General features: G+C 37.7%; 1 protein-coding gene across 3 annotated transcripts in view; it reads right to left on the reverse strand.

Annotated features, from left to right (window-relative positions):
- Positions 1-26,328, reverse strand: part of CPQ (carboxypeptidase Q) — a 438,881-nt gene that overhangs the window by 16,598 nt on the left and 395,955 nt on the right. Inside the window, exon 8 of one of the 3 annotated variants that reach the window (XM_037131100.2) lies at positions 11,456-11,961. The exons of 1 other annotated variant lie outside the window; for it this stretch is intronic. In XM_037131100.2, the coding sequence (XP_036986995.2) occupies positions 11,798-11,961 (164 nt within the window). In that variant the 3' untranslated portion in view covers positions 11,456-11,797. Of the gene's footprint in view, positions 1-11,455; positions 11,962-26,328 lie in introns of those variants that run through there. One more of the 3 variants, XM_053661099.1, reaches the window with a different exon arrangement.

Here is a 26,328-nt window from a genome sequence, read left to right on the forward strand (position 1 = left end):
TCAAACCCACAACCTAGGTACATGGCCTGACCCGAAATCAAACCCACAACCTTTTAGTGTACAGGAGGATGCTCCAACAAACTGAACCACCTGGCCAGGGCAAGTTCTTCATATATTTTGGAAATTAAATCCTTGTCAGGTATATCATTGGCAAATATTTTCTTCCATACAATGAGTTTCCTTTTCATTTTGTTGATGGTGTCTTTTGCTGCAGAAAAGTTTTTTTAGTTTTTTATAGTTCCTTTTTAAATTTTTCCTTTGTTTCCCTTGCTCAAAGAGATATACTGGCAAAAATACTGCTATGAGAAATGTCTGAAATTTTACTGCCTATGTTTTCTTCTAGGATTTTTATGGTTTCATGACTTACATTGAAGTCTTTAATACATTTTGGAATTTATTCTTGTGTATGGTGTAAGTTGGTGGTCTAATTTCGTTTGTTTTTCTTCTATCTGTCCAATTTTCTCAACATTGTTTATTGAAGAAACTATCTTTACCCCATTGTATGTTCTTGCCTCCTTAGTCACATATTAATCGACTACAGAGGCATGGGTTTATTTCTGCGCTCTCTAGTCTGTTCCATTGCTGATCCCGAGCTTCTAACCAGGGTGCTCTGTGGCCCCTGTCCTGATCGAGGGAAGCACGGAAGACAGATTATGGGAGCACAGAGGAGGCAGGCTCTACCAGGCATGGAGGGGCCTTTCTAGATGAGGGGGTTCCCCAGCTGGGTGAGGTGATCCACGGGACCTACTAGTCTATGACTGGATAAGACATGGGTGGGAGGACAGCAGAATGCGGAGCAGGCATATCATGGAGTACATGCTGTGGTCAGAAGTGATGGACTGGCAACATGGAAACCTGGAGAGAGCTTATGAACATAAGACTCACTGGCAAAAGGAACACACAGATTGAGACCTGTAGCCCATTTATAAAAACACAAATATATTTTGTATAAATATAAAAATATAAAAATGCATGCACACAAATGATATATATTATATAAAGACACAGAAAGAACAGAGAATGATTCCAATCAAACAAAGTAAAACAGTTGTCTTTGGGAATGGAGAGATGAAAAGAAGTGGAGAAGGAGAATAAGATGAAACAAAGCAAGAGAGGCAGAATAATGATAGTGTGCTATGAAGTGAAATGTAATCTTGGGCCCTGACCCTTGTGTGAGGAGGAGGGAGAGCAGAAAGATGACCCTTACGAGTTTCTGTCCAGCATGGCTTTGCTAGAGTTTTCCCCTTCTTCTTTCCTTCCACAGGGTGTAGCAGGAGGATCACGTTGCTTTCTACAGTGTGATCCCACTCCCTTCTCATTGCTGATTGGTTCAGGGTGGGCACCTAACTCAAATTTGGCAAATTAATTCACTTTACTTTACATATAGCTTTTTGTGCCCAATAGAGAAACTATAATTGCAGGTTAAGGGAAAATTGGAGCCACAGTATTAACAGATTTAAACCCTGCTTCTGCTGCCATCTATGTGAACTTGGTGTATGGTTGAGCCTCTAAGTACCTTGGTTTTCTTGTCTATAAAATGGGAAAATATAATACCTCTCTTATATGATTGTGTGAAGATTTAATGAGTAAAGGAAATGCATGTTTAGTGTTTAGAACAATGCTTGCCACACAACAGGGGCTCAATAAACATTGGCCTTAATTGTTTCCTAAGAACTAGGGAACTGGATGACAAAAAAGTCTTTATCTGGTGGCTGATAATTATGCCAAGGAGTAAGATCACTTTCAATTGTGTGGAGCAGCCTCATTATTTTATCCCCATGGGCCTAGAAGTATTATAGCTTTTGTGAGGTGAAAAAGGTCAGGAAGCACTGTTTTTTTTTAAATTTATATAATTGTTGTTCAGGTACAGTTTTCTGTCTTTTACTCCTATCCCAGCCCATCCCTCAGCTCTCCCCACCTCCCTCCCATTTCCACCCCCCTTAGTTGTTGTCCATGTGTCCTTTATACTAGTTCCTGTAAATCCTTCCCCTTTTCCCCTGAAATTCCCTCCCCTCTGCCCTCTGGTCACTGTCCCCTTGTTCTCTATTTCAGTGTCTTTGGTTATATTTTGTATTTTGCTTGCTTGTTTGTTTTGTTGTTTAGCTTCCTGTTAAAGGTGAGATCATATGATGTTTGTCTTTCACCACCTGGCTTATTAGGAAGCACTGTTGAACAGGAATAGTATCTGGTTCAATTCTTGAAGCCTCGCTATACACAAGACCTCGAGTTCACATGATATGTCAGTGTTTTTCCATTCCATCTCCTTTTTTGTGTGTTTTTTTAAACGGAATTAGTTTAAATATATTTCTGTCATTTATCTATAGAATCCTGATTAAGATGGCATAATGAGAGTGAGGGTCCCAACGCTCAGCCTCTTAGCTCCTCCCCACACATGGTAACTTCCACGGTGTCTTCATCACCACAAAGAGTGAAAGTCCAGCTCAAGTGCTGATTACTGAGTGATCAATCCCTAGTTCATACAAATGGTAATGTACCAACCTCAGCACTGGAACTGGATTGTTCACAGGGTTTTCTGGTGTAATAACCCATTTGGTATTTAATGAATCTGAAATATGTTGGCGAGAGAATTGGTTCCTGTCCTTACTCGTTTGTTTACCTCCATGCTGATAAGGTTTATTTACTATTTCTTAATAGATTGTTTGTACAGCTGTTTCAAAAATAATCATTTTCAATCTTTGGTAAAGTTAGCCAAGTCCTTATTGGGAATTCAAACTTATTATCAAACAGATAAATGATGTATTTAAATTTCCTAGAACAAAGGTGCCTAGAAGAGAATATGAAAGTGTCTCTGGGATGCTGCACAAACAGAAAACCTTCCCTGACCTTTGGAAGTCAGAGAATAGTCAACAAACTGATTTAGGTAATTTCACCACTTTCAAGATTCAAACAAGACTGATTTCTGTTTGCTCAGCCACCATTTGGAAATGCAAAGATCAGGGACATCAAAAGCTTTATTTGAGCTTCTGCATGTGCTTGTGAAATAGTTACTGTGTCATAGAGGGATTTTGTGTCATGGGGCATAATGTGTCAGAGTGCAGAGATCTGCACGGTGGTGTATTATTATCTATGTCATTTTGGCATTTGCCATCTGATCAAGTGAATGGCCCTTCTGGCATGCCAAATGCCTTCCAAAAGCATTTCAAAGGCATCCAAAGAAAAAGGAAAAATGTCCATTTCCTGTGATTAGGAGTTGGAAGCCCCAGAGGGGTCTCTAATGACTTCCTGAGGATATTTAGTCAACCACTACAGCTTGTGGTCTGAAGCTTGTGCTTGGAGCTTATAGTCTGTACATTTCACAAGTAAAGTATTAGGTTATCAGAATCATAAAAGTCTGGTTACCCATCAGTAGGAAGTATGATTTCAATACAGTTTATCCAAGAAAAGTCAGTCCAAAGCTGATATGGTACTTCACAATATCAGGGACCCATACACCTTCTTGTTTGATTCTCTACTGCATTTGACTTCCAGTCCCAAGTTCACTTCATAGTCCAAGTTGGCTGCAACAGTGGCTGCTTGAATCTTCCAACAAAAAAGATGAGAGGAAAGCATGCCCATTCCCATAGCTTGCCTTAAAGAGATTTCCTGGAAGTTTCTCATCCTACTTCCAGTTTTAACCAATTAGCCAGAACTTAGTCACGTGGCTATACCTAATTACAAGGTGAGATGGGAGAATGTAATCCAGCTAAAATTTAGGGGCTTTGTGACCATAAAAAAGGTAGAATGGTTTGGAAGAACAAGTACCTCCACCCCATTAACCATCAGGACTCAGCTCAAATGTTCTCTCTTTAGAGAGACTGTATGGGCTCATCCTGTCCATAGAAACCTCCCTACCCTCCACTCTCTGTCACAGACCTGTTCAGCTCTACCATAGGAATTATGATGTGAGTTTGTTTATTTTTACTTCTTATGGTCTTGGTCCTCCACTAGAATAAATTTTCTTGAGTACAGGAACCCTTATTTGTCTTGCTGTACATCATTATACCCCCAGCACCTCAGAGTGCCTCCTGGCACATGGTAGAAATTTAATAAGCATGTGGAATGAATGAACAAATCATGAATGGAGGTCCTTAACAGAGGAAATCAATATATCATTGAGGCTAAATATATAGGCTCTGAGGTTGGATAGCCTTGATTAAAATCTTGGCTCCAATTCATTAATAATGTGATTGTGGATGAGTGACTTAACATGTCTAAATCTTGACTCCTTTATTTGTAAAAATGGAGGGGAGGGTTTTTGGAAGAATGAAAAGAGTTAATACATGTGCTTACTTCTCTGCCAATTGAAAAGAAAATAATAAATGCTAGTCTTTATACATGTCCATTAACATAACATTAATGCATGATTATTTTTGTTATTATTGGGATCTATCTAGTCTAAAGATTCAAGAAGACATCCCAAAGAAAGGGACCTAGGGGATGAGAGTAATGCATAGGCAAAAGTTAGCTAGATAAAAAAAGGGGTAAGAAACATCATAAGGAGAAGGCACCACATGCACAGAGGTCTTGGGAAAGAAGGGGTATGTTGGAAAGAACTAGAACAAAAGCCAATGTGGCCAAAGTGAAGAGAGGAGGAGTGTACATAAACAAAGACTAGAAAGGAAGGCAGGATTAGAACATGCAGAGATTTCCATATTATGAAATTTATCCCAAGTGAAAAGAGAAACTACTGAAGAGCTCCAAGCATGGGAGTGCATAATCAGATTTGTAATGTATAAATATTATTGGGCTACAGTGTAGGGAGGGGCTTATCTCATTAGAGTAACTTCCCCAGATGAGACGTCTACTGTATTTGCACTTTCAAACCCAAGTCTCTCTAATATTTGTGAGGGTCTGGGCAAGTAGAGCCTAGTGTTATAGACTAGCCTGAGCCACTATTCTTTGACTTCTTGATTATGAGAAACTTTTAGAAGAGAAACTTTAAAAAATACCTTTTAAGAGTTATAAACCAAAACTAAAAAACTGTGTTCCAGCATTCTGCTTTGACAAATACACATTCGTGATGACTAAAATTCAGCAAAATATCAAAGATAGTTGAATTTAATTATTATTGCCCATGCCTGGGTATTCTATTAATATTATTGAACCAGTGCTGTTTGAACAAATAGAAAGACATACATAATTCACATTTAATTATGTGTGTATTCCATAAATCTTATTTTTCTTGTAGTGTTCTAAAGGACTATGATTTTTCCAAATATTGAAAAACTTGAATATATTTAATAAAACATAAGTAAATGTAAACAATTAAAAACATTTTGTACATATTTTCAAGAAAGTTATTTTTCTTCTAAAATATTCAAAATTAACTATCAAAGCCAGAGCAACTAGTCAAGAAAAAAAAGGGAAATAAAAAGTATCCAAATTGGAAAAGAAGAAATAAAATTATTTCTGTTTACTGATGACATGATCTTATATGCAGAAAACTCTAAAGATTCCATAAATAAACTGTTAGAAACTAATAAAAATTTCAGCAAAGTTGCAGGAAACAAAATCAACACATAAGTCAGTTGCATTTCTATACACTAACAATGAACAATTTGAGAAGGAAATTAAGAAAACAATTCCATTTACAATAGCATCAAAAAGAATAGAATCCTTAAGAATAAACTTAAGAGGCAAAACACTTGTACATCCAAAACTACAAAATGTTGCTGAAAGAAATTCAATATATAAATAAATGTGAAGCTATCAGCTATGGACTAAATGTTCATGCTCCTCCCAATTCATGTGTGGAAGCCCTAATCTCCAATGCAATGGTACTTGGAGGCCACACCTTTGGGACATACTTATGGTTAGATTAGGTCATGAGGTTGAAGCTCTCAAAATGAAATTAGTGCTTTTGTAAGAAAAGACATGATATCACTGCATGAACATACACTAAGGAAAGACCATATGAGTCCACATCACAAAGATATCTATACACAAGACAAGAAGGGGACTTCACCAAGAACCAAATCTGCTGTCACCTTGATCTTGGACTTCCCAGCATCTAGAATGTTGAGAAGCAAATGTCTGTTTAAACTATCTAACCTATCGTACTTTGTCTTAGCAGCTGGACCTAAGACAATACTTTTTATTTGTGGATTGGAAGACTTAATAATGTTAAGATGTCAACATACCCAAAGTGATCTACAGAGTCAATATAACTTCAAACAAAATTCTAATAGTGTTTTTTACAGAAATAGAAAAATCCATCCTAAAATTCATATGAGTCTCAAGGGACCCCCAAATGATAAAAGAAATCTTGAAAATAATAAAATTAAAGGTCTTACACTAATTTTAAGTTATTATAAAGTTATAGTAAATCAAAACAGTATGGTACTATCGAAAAGCTACCTGTATTGATGAATGGAATAGAACAGAGAACATAAAATAAACTCTCCACTATATATGGTCAATTTACATTTGACAAAGTTGCCAAGACCATTAAATGCAGGAAAGACAGTCTTTTCAATAAATATTACAAAATGTGGATATAGCCACAATCAAAAGAATGAGTTGTACCCTTATCTCATATCATAAATCAAAATTAACTCAAAATGGGTCAAAGAGCTACATGTAAAAAGTAAAACTATAAAGCTAAATAAAACATAGGGGAAAAGCTTCATGATGTTGGATTTGGCAAAGGTTTCTTCGCTATGACATCAGAGGAACAGGTAACAAAAGAAAAAATAAAATAGACTACATGAAAATATAAAAATTCTCTGCATCAAAGGACACAATCAATAGAGTGAAAGACAACCTATTGAATGAAAGAAAACATTTGCAAATCACATCTCTGATGTGGGGTTAATATTTAGAATATGTTAAAAAGAACTCCTAATACTCAAAAATGAAAAACGACTCGATTCAAAAATGGGCAAAAGACTTGAATAGATATTCTCTGAAGAAGATAAATACAAATGACAATAAGCATGTGAAAAGATGCCTAGCATCACTAATCATTAAGAAAATGCTAATGAAAACCACAATAAGATACTATCTCACACCCATTAAGATGGCTACTATTAAAACAAACAAACAAACAAACAAACAAACAAACAGAAAATAACAAATGTTTGTTAGAATGTGGAGAAATCAAAACCCTTGGGCCCTGTTGGAGGGAATGTAAAATGGTACAGCCACAGTAAAATACAACATGGCAGTTTCTCAAAAAATTGAAGAGAGATTTACCATATGATCCAGAAATTCTACTTCTGAGTGTAAACAATATCTGCAAGAGATATTTGTATTCTCATATTCATAGCAGCATTATTCACAATAGCCAAGAAATCCAATGTCTATCAACATTGATGGATGAATGGAGAAACAGAATGTGATATAAGCATACAATGAAATATTATTCAGCCTTCAAAGGAAGGAAATTCTGATGTATTGTACAACATAGATGAACATTGAGACATTATATTAAATGAAATGCTGATTACAGGACAAATCTTGCATGACTCCACCTATATAAATTACCTAGGGTGGTCAGATTCATGGAGACAGATAGTGGAAGGGTGGTTGTTGGGGGATGGGTAATGGGATGTTAGTGTTTAATTGGGTTTGTTATTTAGTTAGAGTTTCAGTTTTGCAAGATAAAAATAATTCTGGAGATGAATGGTGGAGATGGCTGCAGAAAAATGTGGGTGTACTTAATGCCATTGAACTGTACACTTAGAAATGGTTAAGATGATAAATCTCATTATGTGTGCTTTAAAATACAATAAAAAATAATTAACAATTAACTATTGGCTTAAAGAGAAATATATACTGGAATTAATAAATGGCAAATTTTAAAATAAAAATATGTTAATAAAGTGAACATTTTAATTTAAATTTTAAAATGTTTGTTATATATAATACTAATTTTACAAAAATAAACTATTTAAAATTTACTATGAAATGTCCATGTAGTTGCCATTAAGCTATGAATATTAGATTTTAAAACTACTATGCCTAAACTAACAGATACTCAAATCTATGAGGAATACAAATTATTTAATATCACATGTATTAAATAATGCAATATGCCACCATGTACAACTGTTCTGAAGAGCATGCCTATTTATGAGTACTTTCAGAAGGAACCACACATTAGAACTTGATGAGAATTAAGAAAATGGATGCTCAGTACTTCTGGGAAACAATACCTCATTATGCAAGCATCTATTGCATTCTCATACATCTGAGAGGAAAGATTTGACAAGTTAATGAATTTGTCTTTTCTTCTTCAGTACTTCTGTTCCTCAGATCTTCGCTCTCAGATGCAGTGTCTCTGTTCCCAACATGCAGGCAGTCTTTACTCAGAGGCACGACCTGAGGAGCAGTGTCTCTTGGGGACCTAGATGGCATTAGCCAGAAAGTGGGGCTCCAAGTCCTGAGCCATGCTGTGCAGGTCCTGAACGCTAGGTTCCTGGTGACAGAAGAATCCACAGATCCCATAATAAATTTATTTTTGGTGTGTGTTTGTGATATGTGGGGACCTCTAAAAGCACAAGGACCCTTTTTCTTGGGCCAAATTGTGGCACTGTTCAGACACTACTTTCTATTCCTCGAAATGGAAATGCACCAGTTTGATCGGATCTACCCACACAGTGAAAGCTAGAAGAGTCATTAGCCAGAGAATTTAGGTTTGTCTCAGGAGATATTTGGGCCTGAATTTTCTAGATTTCTTCCCCATTTTATCAACTCTGTGAACTTGGACAAGTTACTTTGGAGCTGTATACCCAGGTTTTCTTGTCTCTAAAATGAGAATTAAAATAAGACTTACTTCACTGCATTGGGTGAGGATTAAATGGGAAAATGCATAGTATAAAGTTCTTAGCAGCATAATTGGCCCAGGAAGATTACTAGCAATAATGGTGATAGTTTGGATGGCAAGGCAGAGCGTGGGGGTAATTCATGTTCCATTACAATCTCTGAATAAACTAGTTGGAATTTATAAGGAATTAAGAGAACTAATTGGGTGTGACTTTATCATCAAGATGAAGGCATAGCTAAATGCTCTTTAAACCTGGAATATGGAACAAAGCTTTCTAAGGTACCGTCAAGCTCACCATTGGTTGTGTGGCTGCTTGAGCAGACCTGGAATGGCCACCAATGATGTTAAGGACTTGAGCACTGTTGGGATATACCGCAAATGTGAGAGTGTTTAGGTCAAGTTTCAGGGCCACAGGAGGGCCCTCATGTCCAGGGAAAAGGCCTTTGCCTGAAGTTGAGTGATTCACCAAAAGACCTGATCAGATGAGAGTGGAGTTCATCTGCCTCATTTTGTGTACAAAAGGTCCATTAACCATTGCCTTACACCACTTTTTTCACTGAAGTATGAATCATCTAAGGGACAGAAAAGAAAAAAAAAACACTTCAAAGGTAATTTTTTTCTGCACCAGAAACAGTTTTGGGTTTTCTGGTTTAACAGAATTGAGCAGTAAGCCTGCATCATTAATTTCTATGAAAAACAAACAAACAAACAAAAAAAACTTCACTTCAAATAGCAATTAGTGATAACATTTCTATTTTGTATTGTGATGGGATTTTTGTGCTAATCATGTCATAGCAGTAAATTAATCATTTGGGCACAGTTAGGATGTATATTTCATGAGACAGATATAGATATCAAGATCTGGCTGATATTTACTCAAGGTAAATGGGAAGCATCTCCAATTTTTATGAAGGGAGCATACTGAGCAAATAGGACTGCATGACAACAAAATGCCTGTGGCAGAGACGTGTGAGCACTGTCAAAACACTCTGCTGTCATTTGTGTAATTACTGTGAGGGAGGTGGAACACTGTGGCAACCCAAACTCTCAGTCATTTAGACACACTACAGCCCTCAGAACCACATCTTGGCAGTGTGAAGGTCAAATCAGCAGTCAACCTTCTTTCCCTCTAATTCCTCTTTCTTCTGCTACAAAATTCACCCTTTTCACATTACACCATATTTAAATGGGTTTCTCTTCTAAATCTGCACTTAAGTCTACTCAGACAAATGAATTAGAAAAGCAACTTGACCCTAAAAGTCAGATTGGAAAGCTACTGTAAGCAAAGGGGATAGGCTGCCACTCAAATGATCCATCATTTCTTAGCAAACTGTTCCTTTTACATTGATTTGTGGCAAATAGAATTGTGCTTAAAAGTGCCTATAGCTACAGCGTGTGCCAGGCTCCACAGCTGGCTGGCAGACCTACGCATTTATGAAGTGCAGGTGGAGTTGTTGTGAGAAAACACTATATAGACCTCTCCCTTTGCTTTGCATTTCTTCTTCTACCCTTTTACGTTCCCAACTGTCATATATTTCTCCCCTTCTGTTAGTGGTCCTGATACCCACACTCACCAATACTTTCCCCACCTGCTCAAATTCACAATGTTCCTCCACACAGCCCTCCACACTCCTCTAGGAAGGTAGCAGGAAAGGTCCCAGTTAAGAAAGGGGCCATTTCTGCTACAATTTATTCCTCTATAACTATTTTTTTCCAAGAGAAATAGACAATCTTATGGGTGAAGTCAAAGCTATGGAACAGGATCCACTTTCTTAGAACTACTTCTAGGATATAGGCAGTGGGGGTTCAATCCCAAACCCTATGCAGAAGGTGGGGGTGGAGAAAGGATTTAGTTTCCTGGAAGGAATAGGTGGGTTCAGTGACTCAGGAGGCAGTTGGTAGCAGAGAAAATGACACTTTTGCCAGCTGGTGGGAATTTGAAAGTAGATTACAATTTTGTGACAGTTTTTCTCTTTCAAAGTGTTTGGGAGTTAAAAATTATAGCATGATCTGTGGAGAATACAAAGTGGACCTCGTTTTGGGTTGTACAGTCTGTGGGAATGATCTAGAGATGTTGCTCAGGGCTGACAAGCAGAAAGTGTGGTAGTTCTAAGTGGAGGGAAGTGGGGGTCCTGAGTGTGGCTGTGTTCCTGCTGAGGAAAAATTCCTTTTGCTGATCTTGAAGGAAAAGGAAAAGACTAGCTTAATAGGATATAAATGAGTTTATTTATTTATTTGTTTTTTTTGGTGTGTCTTGTAATTTTTTATTGAATACCGGGCATTGTGTATGGAGGAATAGTAGAGATTGTTTCCAGAATAGATTTGAATCAATATTTTTGCTCCGTAGGACACTGTAAGTATATTTAGCCTCTCTCAGCCTCAGTACTTTTACCAGTAAAATGTGAACAAGCCTTAATTTCATAAAATATTTTGTGAAATTTGTAAGACACAAATGTAAGACAGTATGATCAGTGATAGACCTAGTATTCTTCTTTAATAAGGCAATGGGATTATATACACTTGACTTTTTCCACTAAATGGTGACATCTTTTTTATTCTTAATTAGAAATTCATGTCTTAATAAAAACATATGAATTAGAAAGCCAAATGCCTTCATATATTCAATTAAGCCATCACTACAATTGTATATCTCTCTTACCCTTCAATAAATGACACATAAAACAAAAATTAGTATCATTGCATTTGCTTTAATGTTCATAACTACACATATAAATGATCTGTCTAGTATCTCACTTTCAAGTAGAAACAGTATTTTTTATAGGCGGTGAAAAAAAGGGCCCCCACTCTGTCCCCTACCATATGTTGATTTTATGTGGGGGTGGAAAGAAAATCATTCCTTATTTTAGAAACAGAGAATGTGGGAAGTATCAGAAAAGAGGATAATACTGTGAAAAAGTATGTGTTTTGAAAATGAATCAGATACAATTGTTCAGTGAATAGGGGCTTCCTGAAGCTGAAGGCCCAGGATTCCTGGCTAGAAAGGGCAAACCGCCTTCTTTTACGTTCTTGCTAGGATCTGGGCAGCATTTCTTCCAGGTCTGCAACGACATAAGACACAACAGCCCAGACAGCAGCAGCTACACTCATCTCCTTCGGATCCATGACCGTCATTGTGTCTCCTTGGGAGTGATGGAAGGAGAAATATTTATACAAGTCATCAAGTAGACTGGCTCCTGGGGAGAAAGGAGGGAGAACTCTCTTAGTGAAGGATTTTGACAGAAACTGCTGAATGGCTGCTCAGAAGCCACTGCCACTCCAGTCTGCTTCATTCCTGCCTGCTTCTACTATCTAGGCCACACTGGCAAAATACTTTCCCAGCCTCCATTGCAGCAATAAAGAGCCATGTGACACCATTCTGACCACTAGGATGTGAATAGAAGGCCATGGGAAAGTTCTTAGAAAGTCTTTACTGGACAAAAGAGTCAGGCAAATACCCTAATGATGTATTAAAAGTAGATGAGAAGTTGAAGCTCTCCTGTACATGAGAGAAAAAAGCCCACACACTAAAAATGGCAGAGTGGAGAAGCAGAGAAGCCTGGATTTGGAAAATATTGCTAATCCAAGGAACCCACTCTGCTTCTCCTCCTTCTGGACCTCCTGCTGAGGGAAATTAAACCTTTATATGTTTAAGTAACTGATACCAATGTCTTTATTAAAAGACGGTATCTTTTTTTGTATCTGCAAGAGTGCAAATTATGTAGCTTCCTGGATATAAAAGAAGGTCAACATTCCTTTACTCAAGTTTTCCTCCTCAAATCATTCATTTACTTCTCATGAAATTCCCTGCCAACCTCCTAGGGCACCGTCAGGAGTCTCTGCCCCACCTCAAAGCTTTTCTCTCACTCCAGTGAAGCTGTTCTCCAGTTTCAGGCGTGGATCAGCGCGTCAAGCAGTCTTTGCTTTCTCATATTCATCCCTCAGAACCTACTGGGCCCAGTCTTATGTAACAGACTTCAATGGTAGTTCTGCAGTCTCTGGCCTTGTTTTATTTATTTGCTTATTTATTTACTTACTGTTTTATTGTGAAATACACCATACACACATAAGATTGTAGAGAACACAAATGTATATTACAAAGGGAGACAATATGAAAAGCACACATATGTGCATAATGCAATGCAAGGAAGATACAGTCAGTGCCTTTGAAGCCTATTTTATGAGCCCATGTCCACCCCAAACCCGCTTCTCACTGCTTATAGATACTTCCCTCCTTCCAGAGGTCACTGTCCTGTTGTGCTTCCATAGCAAATATATATATATATATATGAATATATATAAAATTGTTTAATATTATCTGCTTTTGAACCATATGCTCAGATAAATTTCTGTGACTTGCTTTTTCTGCTCAACCATATGTAAAATCTATGTATGTTATTGTGTAAAGCTGTAGTATTGTCATTTTTTACTGCCGTACATTATCTCATTGTATTTATTTACCCATTTCCCCATCAATGGGCATTTCCATTATTTCCAGTTTTCTGTTATTTATATGCTGCTATTAGCATTCTCTGTGGTCTAAATAGAGGATTGGAATTGCTGGGTTATGTAGTATAAATGTGTTTAATTTTATCACACAGCTCCAAAATGTTTCCCTTTGCAATTTATACTTTTACTATCAATATTTGAGTCTTTTTCTTGCTTCACATCTTCTCTAGCACTTGGTAATGTCAAGCTAACTTTACTAATCTGGTGGGTATAAAATATCCTTTTATTATGGTTTTAATTTTTTAAAATCATTAACGATATTTGGTATGTTTTAATATATGTATTTTTTATCATTTATGCTTTCTCTTTTGTGAACTGTTTGTGCCTTTGCCCATTTTCAGCTGATTTGTATATCTTTCCTTATTGACTTGCAGGAGGTCCTGATATACTTTAGATACTAACCTTTTGTCAGTATTCAGTCTATGTACCTCACTTCCCAGTTTGTGGCTCTTCTTACTCTGTTTGGTGAATAGATGTGTTTTGTTGAATAGATGTTCTTACTTTTAATGTAGTTGCGTTTATGAATCTTTCCCTTCCTGATTTTCATTTTTTATATCTTCTTTAAGAAACTTATCCTTACCCTAATACCACAAAAATATTCTTTGATGTGCTGGCACTTTTAAAGTTTAGTTTTTCACTTTAAGGTCTTCATCCATTTAAAATTAGAATTGATTTTTATGTATGGTAGGCTTTATTTTATTTTTCATTTGTCCCAGCAAAGTTTACTTAGTACATCTTTTTTCCTCCACTGATCTGCGGTACCAATTTTGCAGTACATCAAGTTTTGTTGTATGTGTGGGTGTATTTTGGGGCTTTCTAATTCTGTTCCACTGGTCTATTAATCTTTTCCTCCGGCAATACCACAGCAATTGAATTCCTGTTGCTTTCTAGCCCTTGTTTGCCAGCAGGGCATGTTTCTTCTCTTCCTTCTTATGCAGAAATTTCATACTATGTTTGACCATTTGTTCTTCCAGATAATGTTTAGAATCATTTAAAAATATTACAGAAATATTTTTGAGTTTTGATGGGAATTGTGTTAATCTACTTATCAATTTGGGGAAAATTAACATCTTTAATTAGAATACTGTGTTCTTATTTATGAAAAGTGTTTTTCTGTTTAAGTCTTCTATAATGTTTCTGAAGTTTTGTAATACGGTTTTGCATATCTTTTGTTAGTTTTCCTTCCTTTATGATTTCTATTTTTCTTTTGCTAACTGTAAATTATACATTTAAAAAAATTTGCATTTTCATGTTTGTAGATATTTATTTTTAGTTTCAAAGATATCACTGATTCATAAAATGGCAAGTGTCCCTTTATTTTCCTACACTCTGGAATAGTTTGTATAAGATTAGAATGATTCATTTCCTGCTTATTTTGTAGAACATACAAAACCATCTAAGTCTGATGTTTTCTTTATGGCAAAAATTCTGACTAATGAGTCACTATCTTTCCTGATTATTGGGCGATGCAAGTTTTGTCTTTCTTCTTGGATTAATTTTGGGAGTTACATGTTTTCAGGAATTTATATATTTTGCCTAAATATTCAAAATAACTGTCATAAAGTGGTCATTAACATCCTGTTTTTTCTGTAGATTGCAGAATCTACGGAAATGCTCTCCTTTTCATTCCTGATATTGGTTATTGGTGTCTTTTCTCATCTTACCAGCAGCTTCTCAGTTGTATTAGTTTTTGAACAAAAAAAAAAACAATTTCAGTTTATTTTTTGAAACTTTCTATTGGATCATAGATTTTTTATCATTGATTTCTACTCTTATTTCTATTAGTTCCTTCCTTCTTCTTTTTTCAGGTGCATTTGCTTTTCTCTTTCTAACTTTCTGAGTTAAATGCTCAGTCTATTACTTTGCAGACTTTATCTCTAGCAAGAGAAGTGAGGCTACAGTCTTCCCTTGACATTGCTTTACCCACCAGTTCAGATGAGTTGTTTTCATGATCACTCAGTTCTAAAACTTACTATTTCTTAGTTTGATTTTTTCTTTGAGTCATGTGTTAAAATTATTACCCACTAATTTTCAGAAGTAGGGGGTCTCCTTTGTTAGTTTTTCATTATTGATTTCTAATTTAACTGTTAGAGGACCTGGGATGTATAATATAGATTCTTTGAATTTTGTTGAGATTTTCTCTATTGTGTTTCTCTATTGTGTGGGCTGCTGTGTGATCCATTTTGATAAACGTTCCACATGTTAAAAAGAATGTGTTTTTGGTACATTGCGTATGTCCATTAGATCAAGCTTGTTAATTGTGTTCATCAAATCTTTTAGGCTCCTTACTGAATTATTATCTATTTGATCTATCAATTTTGAGGGAGATGTGTGAAAATGCTCCTCTGTGATTTTGGATGTGATAATTTTTCTTGTAGTTCTCACAATTTCCTTTTGATATATTTCAAAATTATGCTATTAGGAGCACACATATTTAGAATTACATCTTCCTGGTAAATTGAACATTTTTATTAATATGTAGTCATTTTTTTCATTTGTGTTAATGCTTTTTATCTTGAAGTCTAGTTTTCTGATATTCATTACAGCCACTCTTGCTTTCTTTTGTAGAGTATTAATCAGTACATCTTTACCCATTATGTTAGTTGGAGTCTTCCTCTATCCTTATTGTTTTTTAGGGCTTCTCTCATAAATAGTTTAAAATTAAATTTTAAAAATATAATCTAAAACCCTTTGGTTTTTAATTGCAGAGCATAAATTATTTATGTGGATTGTGATTATTGTTAAATTAGATTCATTTATACCATCTTGGTTTTTGCTATTTGTTAATTTACTTTCTTTCTTGCCTTCTTTTATTTGATTTCCCCCCCCTTCTCATTTCTTTCTCTTTCCCCCCTCACTTTACTCCCATTTGGAAGCTATATACTTTGTTTCTATCTGTAAGTAGAGACTTTAGAAATCACATCTCACATATTCATCTTAATAAACTTAAAGTTAATCAATACCTTATATAAGAACACGAGGGGCCCATGTTTTGTCTCCTGTCCCACATGCACTCTCTGCTTATTATAATACACAGTCTAGAAAAACAGGCATTGGCTGAGACTCTCAGACAAATACTAACTAAATTCCAGAATTTTCTTACCCCTATAGATTCTCACTTTATCATTTTTCACCTCTAAGGAATTCCTTTACTTTGCCTCCTGCTCAGCCATGTAGCATAGAAAAAAATTAGCATTTTATGTAACAATTAACTTGGGGAAAAGGAATGTATGTGTGAACTTCTGGTCTACCACATCGCCAGAGCTCTCTTCTCCCAACCCTTTACTCCCTGCCCTGTGGATTGGACACCTCATTGTTCCTGAGCCCTTAGTTGCCTCAGGATGCTGCCTAAGTGTTCCCTAACCCAACCCATGTTTTTAAAACCGTGCCAAGATTTTCCCCTACCCATCTCCCCAAACTTCTTGCTCTGGAGTAGAATTGAACTTATCTCTATTCATTCATATTTTAAACTCTATTAAATACAACACACACCAATGAGGCAGAAAAAAGTTTAAAATAAAGCTCAGTTATGAACCTTGACAATTAATGGCTCCAATGCCTGTCAGCAAATATCCCAAAGAAGGTGTATTAAGCTGCCAAGGACTATCAAGCCCTTCACCCTTGTTGAGGGGACTTCTTCTTCTTCTTCACCGATTTTTCTTTGTAAATGAGTAAAACATGTTTCTGTTAGCCCAGTAGCTCAGAAAGAGTGGTAGCTCACTCTTTCCTTCCTTTTATAGGAAGAAAACCTTCCATTTATAGGAAGAAAACCTTCCTTTTATAGGCAGGCTAGAGCTAAAGTCCATAAATGTTCAATTCAATTCAACTGGAAAAATACTTGCATTCCTACAGTATTGTAGACGACAGGCTAAGGACTGTGGCAGAGAAAAAGGTAAAAAAGATACAGTCTCTACTCTCAAAGCTTATTCTTCAACAGAGGCAGAGAAATGTGTCTACAAGTAAGTTATACTATAGTCATAATGTACAGAGTGCTACCAGAGAAGGCCAAAGAAACTGTGGATAATCACTCATGTAGGTAAATGACCACCTGTCACACCTAGACTAGATCCCCTTGCTGGGTGCTCTCCATACTTCTCTTGTCATCATCTTCACCATACTTTGTTATAATTTGTTTGTTTCACATCTGTTTTTCCCACTACATTGTAAACTTCCTGAAGGCAAGGCCTGTGTTTTTTCCTCACCCTGTAACTAATGCCTACAACACTGGTGTAGCAGCAAATAAAAGATGAATGCATGTTTATAGAGTGAATGAATGAAATCAGCAAATTTTATGAATAAACTGGGCATTGAGGGTACTGTATTAGTCAAGAGTATTTGTAGTAAACAGAACACTACATGAAAGTAACTTGGAGAATGTAATGAAAGGATCATTTACAAAGAGTAGTTAGGGTTCAATAAGACCAATGAGGGATGATGAAGTGCCCCAGGGCCAGCAACAAGGATGGCCTTTACCACCAGTAGCTCTAAAGGGGCACAGAAGACAGCAGCTCTAACTGCAGTTATAGCTCTAGGAGAGGGTCACCAGAGGAGCTGCAGTGTCTCTGGAAGCTAGGGAATCTGTGCCCAGTGTGCCTCCCATAGCCTATGGGGCAAACCCAGTCATAAGTTAGAGGGCAAGAGTAACTCATTAATGAAGTCCATAAGAGTTAGCCTCCAGGTGCACAGTGTAGGGTGAGAAAGGTGAGGAAGGATACAAAGTGGTGAAAGAGAATATCTAGTGCAAGTACTTGGGATGACAACAGATAGACGGGGCATGGACATGCCAGTTAAAGATCATATGTGAGCATTCCAGTTTGGATGATGTGGGGGGTAACTTGGTTTAATTATTAGCAGATAGAATTGAAAATAGACTAAATGTAAATGTAAATGGGGGGCCATGAGGGTTCAATGGGCAGGCAGGTAGGGAGACTGGAAATGGTCCTCCAGAAAAATGTGGAAGACCATGAAGGTGAGAAGACAGCTGGGAAAGACGTCCTGAAGTACAGGTATCAAAGGCCAGGGCCAAACGATGACATCCCAGACTCTGCAGTTCTCTGGAAAACATGTGGGTGAAGAAAGCCACACTTCTCAATGGAAAGGCCAGAAGTCCATATTAAAACCAGAAGACTCTATATGCCATGAGCTCACAGCACACCCAGGAGTGACAAATCTGGGTGTTAACTTTGATAGTAGCTGAAACATTTAGACAGAAGCCATGATGTTTTTAGAATTAGTTGAAGGTGGTGGGGAGCACATGCTCCCTGGATCGTGGAGATTATCAGGTGGATGTCAAGTTCATATACAAGTTAAGGGCAAAGTCAAGGAGTTCAAAGAATGGAAGTCATGGAGAGTGGATGGAAGATGAATCAGAACTGTCGAGGAGGTCAAGAGACAGACAAGAAAGGACATTTCATTCCAGCAGACAGAGAAGGGCGTCTTGCTTGGGGCTATTTTTCTCCCATTCTAAGCTTCTTCAAGACACTGCCTGTTGGCTGACAGAAGAGTCTCCAAATTCCATATTGAAAAAATAGAGGCAGGAAATACTTGTGCATGCCCTCTTCAGGCCTCTGAAATTCCCTTTCCATCTCAGGCTGAAAGAACTTGACTGCCAGATGGGTGGGAATTTGGCTGCCTCCCTTTAGAACCAGTGACTTAAGGCAGTAATTTCCTTAGGGATCGTCTAAGTTCCCAGGAACATTTTACACAACGAAAACAACTCCAGAAAACCCGATACTACCAATGAGGATGCTGATAACCACAGGAGATATGCGGGTGGGCCTGTTGGCTGCTTTGTAGCTTTGTCTCTGCCATTCCAAGGAGACATTTTATCAGTGACAGCTACTGATCTAAAAGACCAGCACTGAGGGAGAGAGCCTGCATTTCAATTTCTGAGAGCACCTGACGTCCAGGGTAGGGGAATGTTAAGTACCTCTGGGGATAAACTGCGCAGTGTCTTTTGACAGGTATATGAGCTCTGAACAGGGAACCATCAAATGTTTTTTAGAAATAGAAAGCTGGCAAGAAGAAGCCTGCTCTGAAGGTCCCAGTTCACTCGCTGGAAACAAACTGCAGCATTATTAGGGCAGTTCACTGTTAGAAAAGTATTTCTAAGGGAGGTTTAGAATTTCGGGATGTTTCGAAGATACATCCTTAGTGTGTCAGCCAAGAAAAAGTTGGACCTGAGCAAGAAGATACAGCTTAGAACACAGGGGTTAGAGTCCCACAGACCTGGGTTCAAATTCAAACTCTTCTGCTAAAGAACTGGGTGACTTTGGGAAAATTATGCAAGGCCACTTAGCCTTGGTTTCTTCACTCTGAAATATGGCTAATGATGCTGGTGAGGATTAGTAGACACTCAGTTTCTTTATTATAGATGTTCTATAACCACAAAGATGATCAATTAAACACAACCTGAAGAACCTGAAATTCTGATTGAGCAAATCAAAGTTCTGGTGATTGTTCTCAAGACAGGGCAGTTGGATTGTGAAGTCTATTCTGTATGACCCCATTTCGACCTTGGTTTGGATTATTTTTCTTTCTCCTTCCCTTCCCCCTTCTTCCCTCTCCTCTCTAAACCTTTTTTTGTAAACATTCATCTCTGAAAATATTTTCCAGCTGTGTGACTGGGTGACGATGGTCCAAAGAACACTGTAAGAAATGGCTAACACGCTCCATACTGCTCGAATCAGACTCTCGTCTGCACAGAGAGACCGCAGGAATGACCGGTCTGTGCGGGACATGGGAACAAGACTGAGTACCCGCTGGTTCCTGTAGGGGTGGCTGGGTAGATACAAAAAGATTCTCCCAGCCCCCTGCTGTTGTAGGTTGACTCTCATTCATGTAACCGGTGGATTTTCATGTACACCAATTAAGCAATTTGTGTTATGTGAAGTTTTGGGAGGATATTTGAAAGCCTTGAAAGTTTACATTTAAGTCTGTTATTTCAGTGCCTCCACTGACCGCTGCACTGTTGCATAAAGAATGCACTCATAGGCAAGCAGCTGTGGAAAATCCATTTCTCCTTTATAAACAGATCTTGAACAGTCTGGGGTATGCAATTTAATTGCAATGGAATGTATTGCAGACATTCCCCCCATCATAATAATTATGGACTTAAAGAAGAACAGTATGGTCTTCATTTATACCCTGCAAGAACACGTAGTCTCCTCAGAATCTATAAAATCTAAAAATACATTAGAAATATAATTAAAATTATTATTTCTTTCAGCAACGTCATCAAATTAAAAAGTGTCATTACCAAAACAATTAGAAAATCAATTCGTGGAATTTGTAGACATTTAATCTCCTTTTGAAAGGGGCAGTTTTATCTTGACTGTATTATATCTCATTGAAAATTAGAGGGAGAAGCAGTTAATAGCTTCATAATCCACAGCTCTCCAGAAAACAAAGAAACTTGTAAGAAGGAAAGGAAAAAAACAATGAAACAAAGGAAAGGAAATGGAAAACATCCCTGATGAAAGCTCCAGGAAAGGATTATAGCTTTAATTTCTAAACTCTCAACCTATCCAAGCATTTCCAAACCTGTGTTAAAACTTTCAGGTGTGGCACTAAGCTCCTGAACCTTCTATATCTTTGGAAAACTTGGGGAAGTTGCTGGGGTAATTTTGACTGTGTAGTTGAGGTCAATACCAACATACCTGGAGGGCCTCCAGTTCACAGGTACCTAAACTTTGTGATACTGATTCATCTCTCCATAAAGCTGAAGTATGTATGGCAGTAATAAGACCAATTAATCACTATTATGTGAAGTTGATACTACAGACTCTCTGAATGTGGAAATAGCAAGAATACTATTTGTTGAATACTTCCTATGTGCCTACAGCTTTTTTGGGGGGGGTTATTTCATTTACTTCTCCCAGTGACCCTGTGAGAAAGTGATCCAGTATCATTAACAAATAGAAAATAGATGAAGCAACTTGTCTGAAGTTGGATAGCAGGAAGTGGGAGAGACAGGATTCAAACCCAGGTGTCTCTGATCAAAAAACTATGCTCCTACCCAGTTTTCTGTGTGTTCTTTCAAGGCCCTGTCCTCCCTGGTGGAAACCATCTGCATGACTCACTCCATTTACTGATCTAGTCCCTCATCTCCATATTTACTTCATGACAAGGAGATGCAAATTCGAGTTGTAGTAGCTTGGGCCATGAAAAGTAGTGAAGGCTGAATTATGTTCCCACAGTGGGCTTGGGTGGCCTGAGATTATCTATCAGAAGATGAACAGCAGAGCCCCACCACTGGCTGGGCTCCACTCTGCAGGGGCTGGCAATCCTCCTGGGAGTTGCTGGCCGTTCTAAGACCCACTCCTTTCTCTGATCACTCAGTATTCCAGTTACTAGCTTTTTTCGCCTTTTTCATAAAAATTCTTATAATGGTTTTATTATTTTATGCCTGTATTTTCCATTAAAAGTAAGCTTCATAAGAGCAGGGACATTGTCACCCCAACCCCCAGTAGCCTGGCACATAGTAGAGGCTCAATAAACATTTGTTGAATCAATTTGTTGGATAAAGAGAAGAGTTAACTACCTAATGGGGAAAAGCAAAGATGAATATTGGCTTCATCCTTGCTCTCTACAGCAGCTTCGGTGAGTCCTGCTTTCTGGAGATTCTCGTCTGTGCTCTTGCCTTGGGGAACAACAATTAGGTTCTTGGTTACAAAAAAATGGGATGTTTCATATATTATAAAATGCTCTGTCATATATTATGCAGTATGTTCCCACATCTTTCTCCACTGTTCTGGAAATTATCCACAACTTGAAAATAAGGCAAAAAGGTGGGCAGCATATCCTTTCAAAGTCATTCAGGGGCAAAGTCCACTCAAAGGTTATCTAGAGGATGTTTTTGTATAGACTCACAGCATACTACTGATTAATGGTTCCAGACTTAGTGAGGTAAAATGTGAACTCATAGGTTTTTGTCTAGTAGACCTGAAAGTGATTTCTGTCTTGTAGAACAGATAATCCCAAAGGTTAGCTTATTTTCCTCTAAGACATTAACAAGTTTTATCTAATCTAGCAATCTTATCCTAGTATTTCTTTATTAAATTACATAAACTTAATTTCTCAAGTTCTCTGTAAATTGGTGTTCATGTCTGATTCCACCATTAATTGAATTATTGATTTGGCATACATTCATTTTATCTTTGCATGAAAATCATGACTTCACCTTTTAGAAAGTTATAATTTAATACCACCCACCCACAAACCCTAAAAGGTTTCATCCTTCTCTTCGAAAGTTAAGTGACTCACAAAGTCACCCTCTATGATCTTATTTATGATTACCCTAATAAACAAGAGCACTGAGCAGACTAGTCACCAAGGTAAGGGCTGGTTTTCTGCCTTCTCCTTGTATGGTAGTGGGTGCTTTTCAAATATAAGGAGGCTTCTGGGGCGGGGAGGGGAATAAATATCAATTTTGTACACACGCATAGACACTCATACCCTGATACATATACCTATAAGTGTACGTGTATGTATTTACAAGTGTATATATATAGAAAAATAAATATATAAGTCTGCGTCTTTGTGTGTATAATACTAGGCTTGTCTTCAACACCAACTCACCCCATAATATCCTTCTTTTTCTCCTGACTCCACTTACACCTTCCACAAGTCATAATTTTATGTTTTAGAAAATTACAATCTAATAGCAACCATACAAACCTTAAAAGAGCAATTACATCCATGTGTGATAGGGCTGTGTCTTTGAGTGTGTAATTTCAAGGGTGAGCATGTGCACTCCCAGCTTCATTCAGAGCTATTAAGAAACACCCACACAACTCTCTCCTTCTACCTGATTTTGCAACACAAACTGACACTGACACTTTTTCTGAGAGAGGTACTTTTGAATCTTACTGATGTTTTTACATCAGCCTCAATTTATTATTCTTCCTGTGTTCATACAGAACTTATTGCCCACTCTTCCTTTATGGCCTGATATCAATGAAGTTCCCACCAGTGTGACTTCTTGTTGATGCCTTTCTGCATTTCTTACCACACCCGGGGGATGATACTCAGTAGAAAACTTGAGTGAAAATGGTTTTTAACAGAGAACACTGTGAGAACATTCAAGGCACATGGGTCTTTGACCTGAAAAGACTCGAAAGATTGTTTCCAGTGTGGTGTTTATAATGAAATCCTTAAAATCAACATGGTTTTTAGATAATAGTGTTTAAATGGACAGGTGTTGATTTCTGGCTCCAGATACCAAAAGGTAACAAAGCCACGGTGCAGCAGAAGGCACGCGTTAGGAGACATAAACCTCCCATTCTTTCTGCAGGCAGAGACAAAACAGTGGACAAGCTGGACACATGGCTTGGTCAGTGTCTCCTGTACCTACTCCCCAGACTCAGTCGTGATGATTCTGCTAGGCTGGATGGCAGGAGTATTGCAGGAATACATGCGTGACACGGTAGAGCTAGAGTTCCTGTTTTGTCACCACTGTTAAATGATTATGGCTCCTTTGGCCAGTTAGTTGATAGGGATAATGTTCATTCATAAGCGAGGTCACAGGGGAGACTCAATGAACCTCTGATCAGGTCTACATGTCCAGGCTGATGGATTTGTTAAATCCAAGGTTGATTTTTAAGCACTTTAAGCACATAGTTTATAGGGAAAAAGAGATCATGGCTTATATCTTTATACCCAATCTTTAGAATCTTTAAAAATGTAAAACCTGTTGTAAGCAAGGAGAAGGAAGGTACTTTATCTCTTCAAAGAAACTCTGATTAAACTGTCCTCACAGTCACAAAGGTTGAGCTGTCCTGGGGTTGCAGGGACCACTTTGCTGTGGATGGGAAACTGACTGGCTGGCAGACAACCAACGGGAACAACAGGCATTTCTCTATCCAGCGGCCCTCCCGAGGATCCGCAGCATTTGGTGAGTCTTCAGAACCTGCAAAGGCTCTTCCAGTTAGCTGTGGATCTCCGTGAAGCCTCAATAAGTGGGACTGGTTGAAACTGCCTATTTAAAGGGATCTAGTATAAAGTCACAGCCGATTAAGCCACACTGGGCTATAAATTAAAAGTAGGCTATTATTTTCAGGAGTAGAATTGTGGGCTGGATGGTTCAAGAGTGTGCGTGAAGATGCACTTTTTTCATTTCTGGGTACTTCAGTGTCAAGGTCAAACTATACCACAAAAAGTAGGGAATAAATAAGAAATTATACTGCTACAAAAATCCCATCTGAAAAAAACGCAGTATCAAAAAAACAGTGAAGTTTAAGTACTGAGAAGTAGCATGTATCACGTCCAGAAACCAGGGGGATGGTGCCCTATAAACCAATTTAGAGGCAGCTCAGGACAGTGAGGAAAAGAGACCTGGGAGAGAGAGCCCTGCTTTCTTGTCTGTTCTCCATGTTTGCTTATGTGACAGACAGCATGGATTTATCCAAAATGAGCGTGTCCATGATGTGTGTAAGGCATTTGTTTACAGAAAGATGACAAACTACTTGGCTAATGCTGCGAAATAGTTAGTAAAGATTTCTCCAGCTCAGCTTTGAGGAAAGGCTACAAGGAGAACACAGACGTGGTGAGTAATCCTTGCCTCAAACCCTACTCGTTAAAAGTGAAGCAAAGTCAGATGCGGCCATGACCAGTGTGGCTCAGTGGGTTGGGCACTGTCCTGCAAACCAAAAGGTCACCTGTTCATTTCCCATTCAGGGCACATGCCTGGGTTGCGGGTTTAGTCCCCAGCTGGGGCATATTTTGAGGTATTTTTCTCCCTCCCTCCTCCTCTCCCTAAAAATAAATGAGTAAAAACATTAAGAAAAAAGTTAGATGTAGACGATGGTAAAAAATTTAGTGAATGTTGACTCAGTTATTCTAAAATGCTTTCATTTCGTTTATGCAAATAGCCTTTTCCTTTCTTAGTCACCTGGCAGGTTCCCACTTAGCAGCTAAATGCATCCTCTTTAATTGACTAACGGGATGCAATTTATTTTTGCACAAAACTTCTAAAATATAACTTTCTTAAAATTGTTATGCAGCAGGGGAAAATAGCTAAACACAAAATGCTCAGTGAATTCCAAAACAAAGGAAACAAATATGTAAGAAGGAACCTGGGAAATGAATATGCTTTTCATGCAGACACATTTCACTTGGACTAAAGCATCAGCTCAAGGGGTACCCGTCAAATACAACGCTCATGAAAAGATCCTGGCCCCTGGCAATCCATTCATTGGGATGACAAAGCTGAGATGCAGATTTAAAATTTAAATGGAGCTCAATACCCAAAGCTATTATGGTTGACCCTCATTAATGTAATTTTTAGGACAATCCTTGTAATAAAGAAACAGTGATTATTCTCAGTAGCCACCCAAAATATAATTACAGTACATTTGATTAAACGCTTCTGTGGTGAGATAAACTACCATTTACACATTTCTGTGTGTTCTCTAAAAAAAAAAGGCTGATGATGATAAAGGAGGCTAATGCTATTTTGTGGGGCAACATGTCATTAGCTGTTCCATCATTAATACTCAAAGTACAGAATTATGGGGTAACGTAAATTGTGCTAGAGATTTGCTGCTACAGAGTCTAAAATAGTTTCCAGTGCAGAGCTTATAAGCACCAGGAAACCTGCTGTTTTACTTCCTGACTTATTTTTCTTATTAAAGGTGTAAGAATTCTTGACAAAAGGTGGGGAGGAAAGTATGCTGTCCTTTACTAGCCAATTACACCAACAATAAGACCTCATTATGAAGGACATGGAACAGGAAACATGAGTTACCTGTATTTTGCTGTGTATAATGCTTGCCCATGTTTTTGTGCGCATTATACACGGGACTATCATAACCATGATTATGCCCATGGTATGAAGTCATTATATTCATGTATAATATGCTCATCCTTATTTTTCCCTTAAAAATTTGAGCAAAATAGTGCATACATGGCAAAATATGGTATTTCTTGTTTAATTTCATGCAGCTTAGAAACAATTGTCCAGTTGCTTTAAATAGGTTAGAGACTAATCACAGCCACGTTTGCAATGTCTTAGCCTTGCACTCATTGCCGCTTAGCAAGGTGGCTACTAGGGATTC

This window comes from Artibeus jamaicensis, unplaced genomic scaffold, assembly GCF_021234435.1.
Source record: "Artibeus jamaicensis isolate MK-2021 breed Jamaican fruit bat unplaced genomic scaffold, CSHL_Jam_final scaffold_916, whole genome shotgun sequence".
Taxonomy (NCBI): domain Eukaryota; kingdom Metazoa; phylum Chordata; class Mammalia; order Chiroptera; family Phyllostomidae; genus Artibeus; species Artibeus jamaicensis.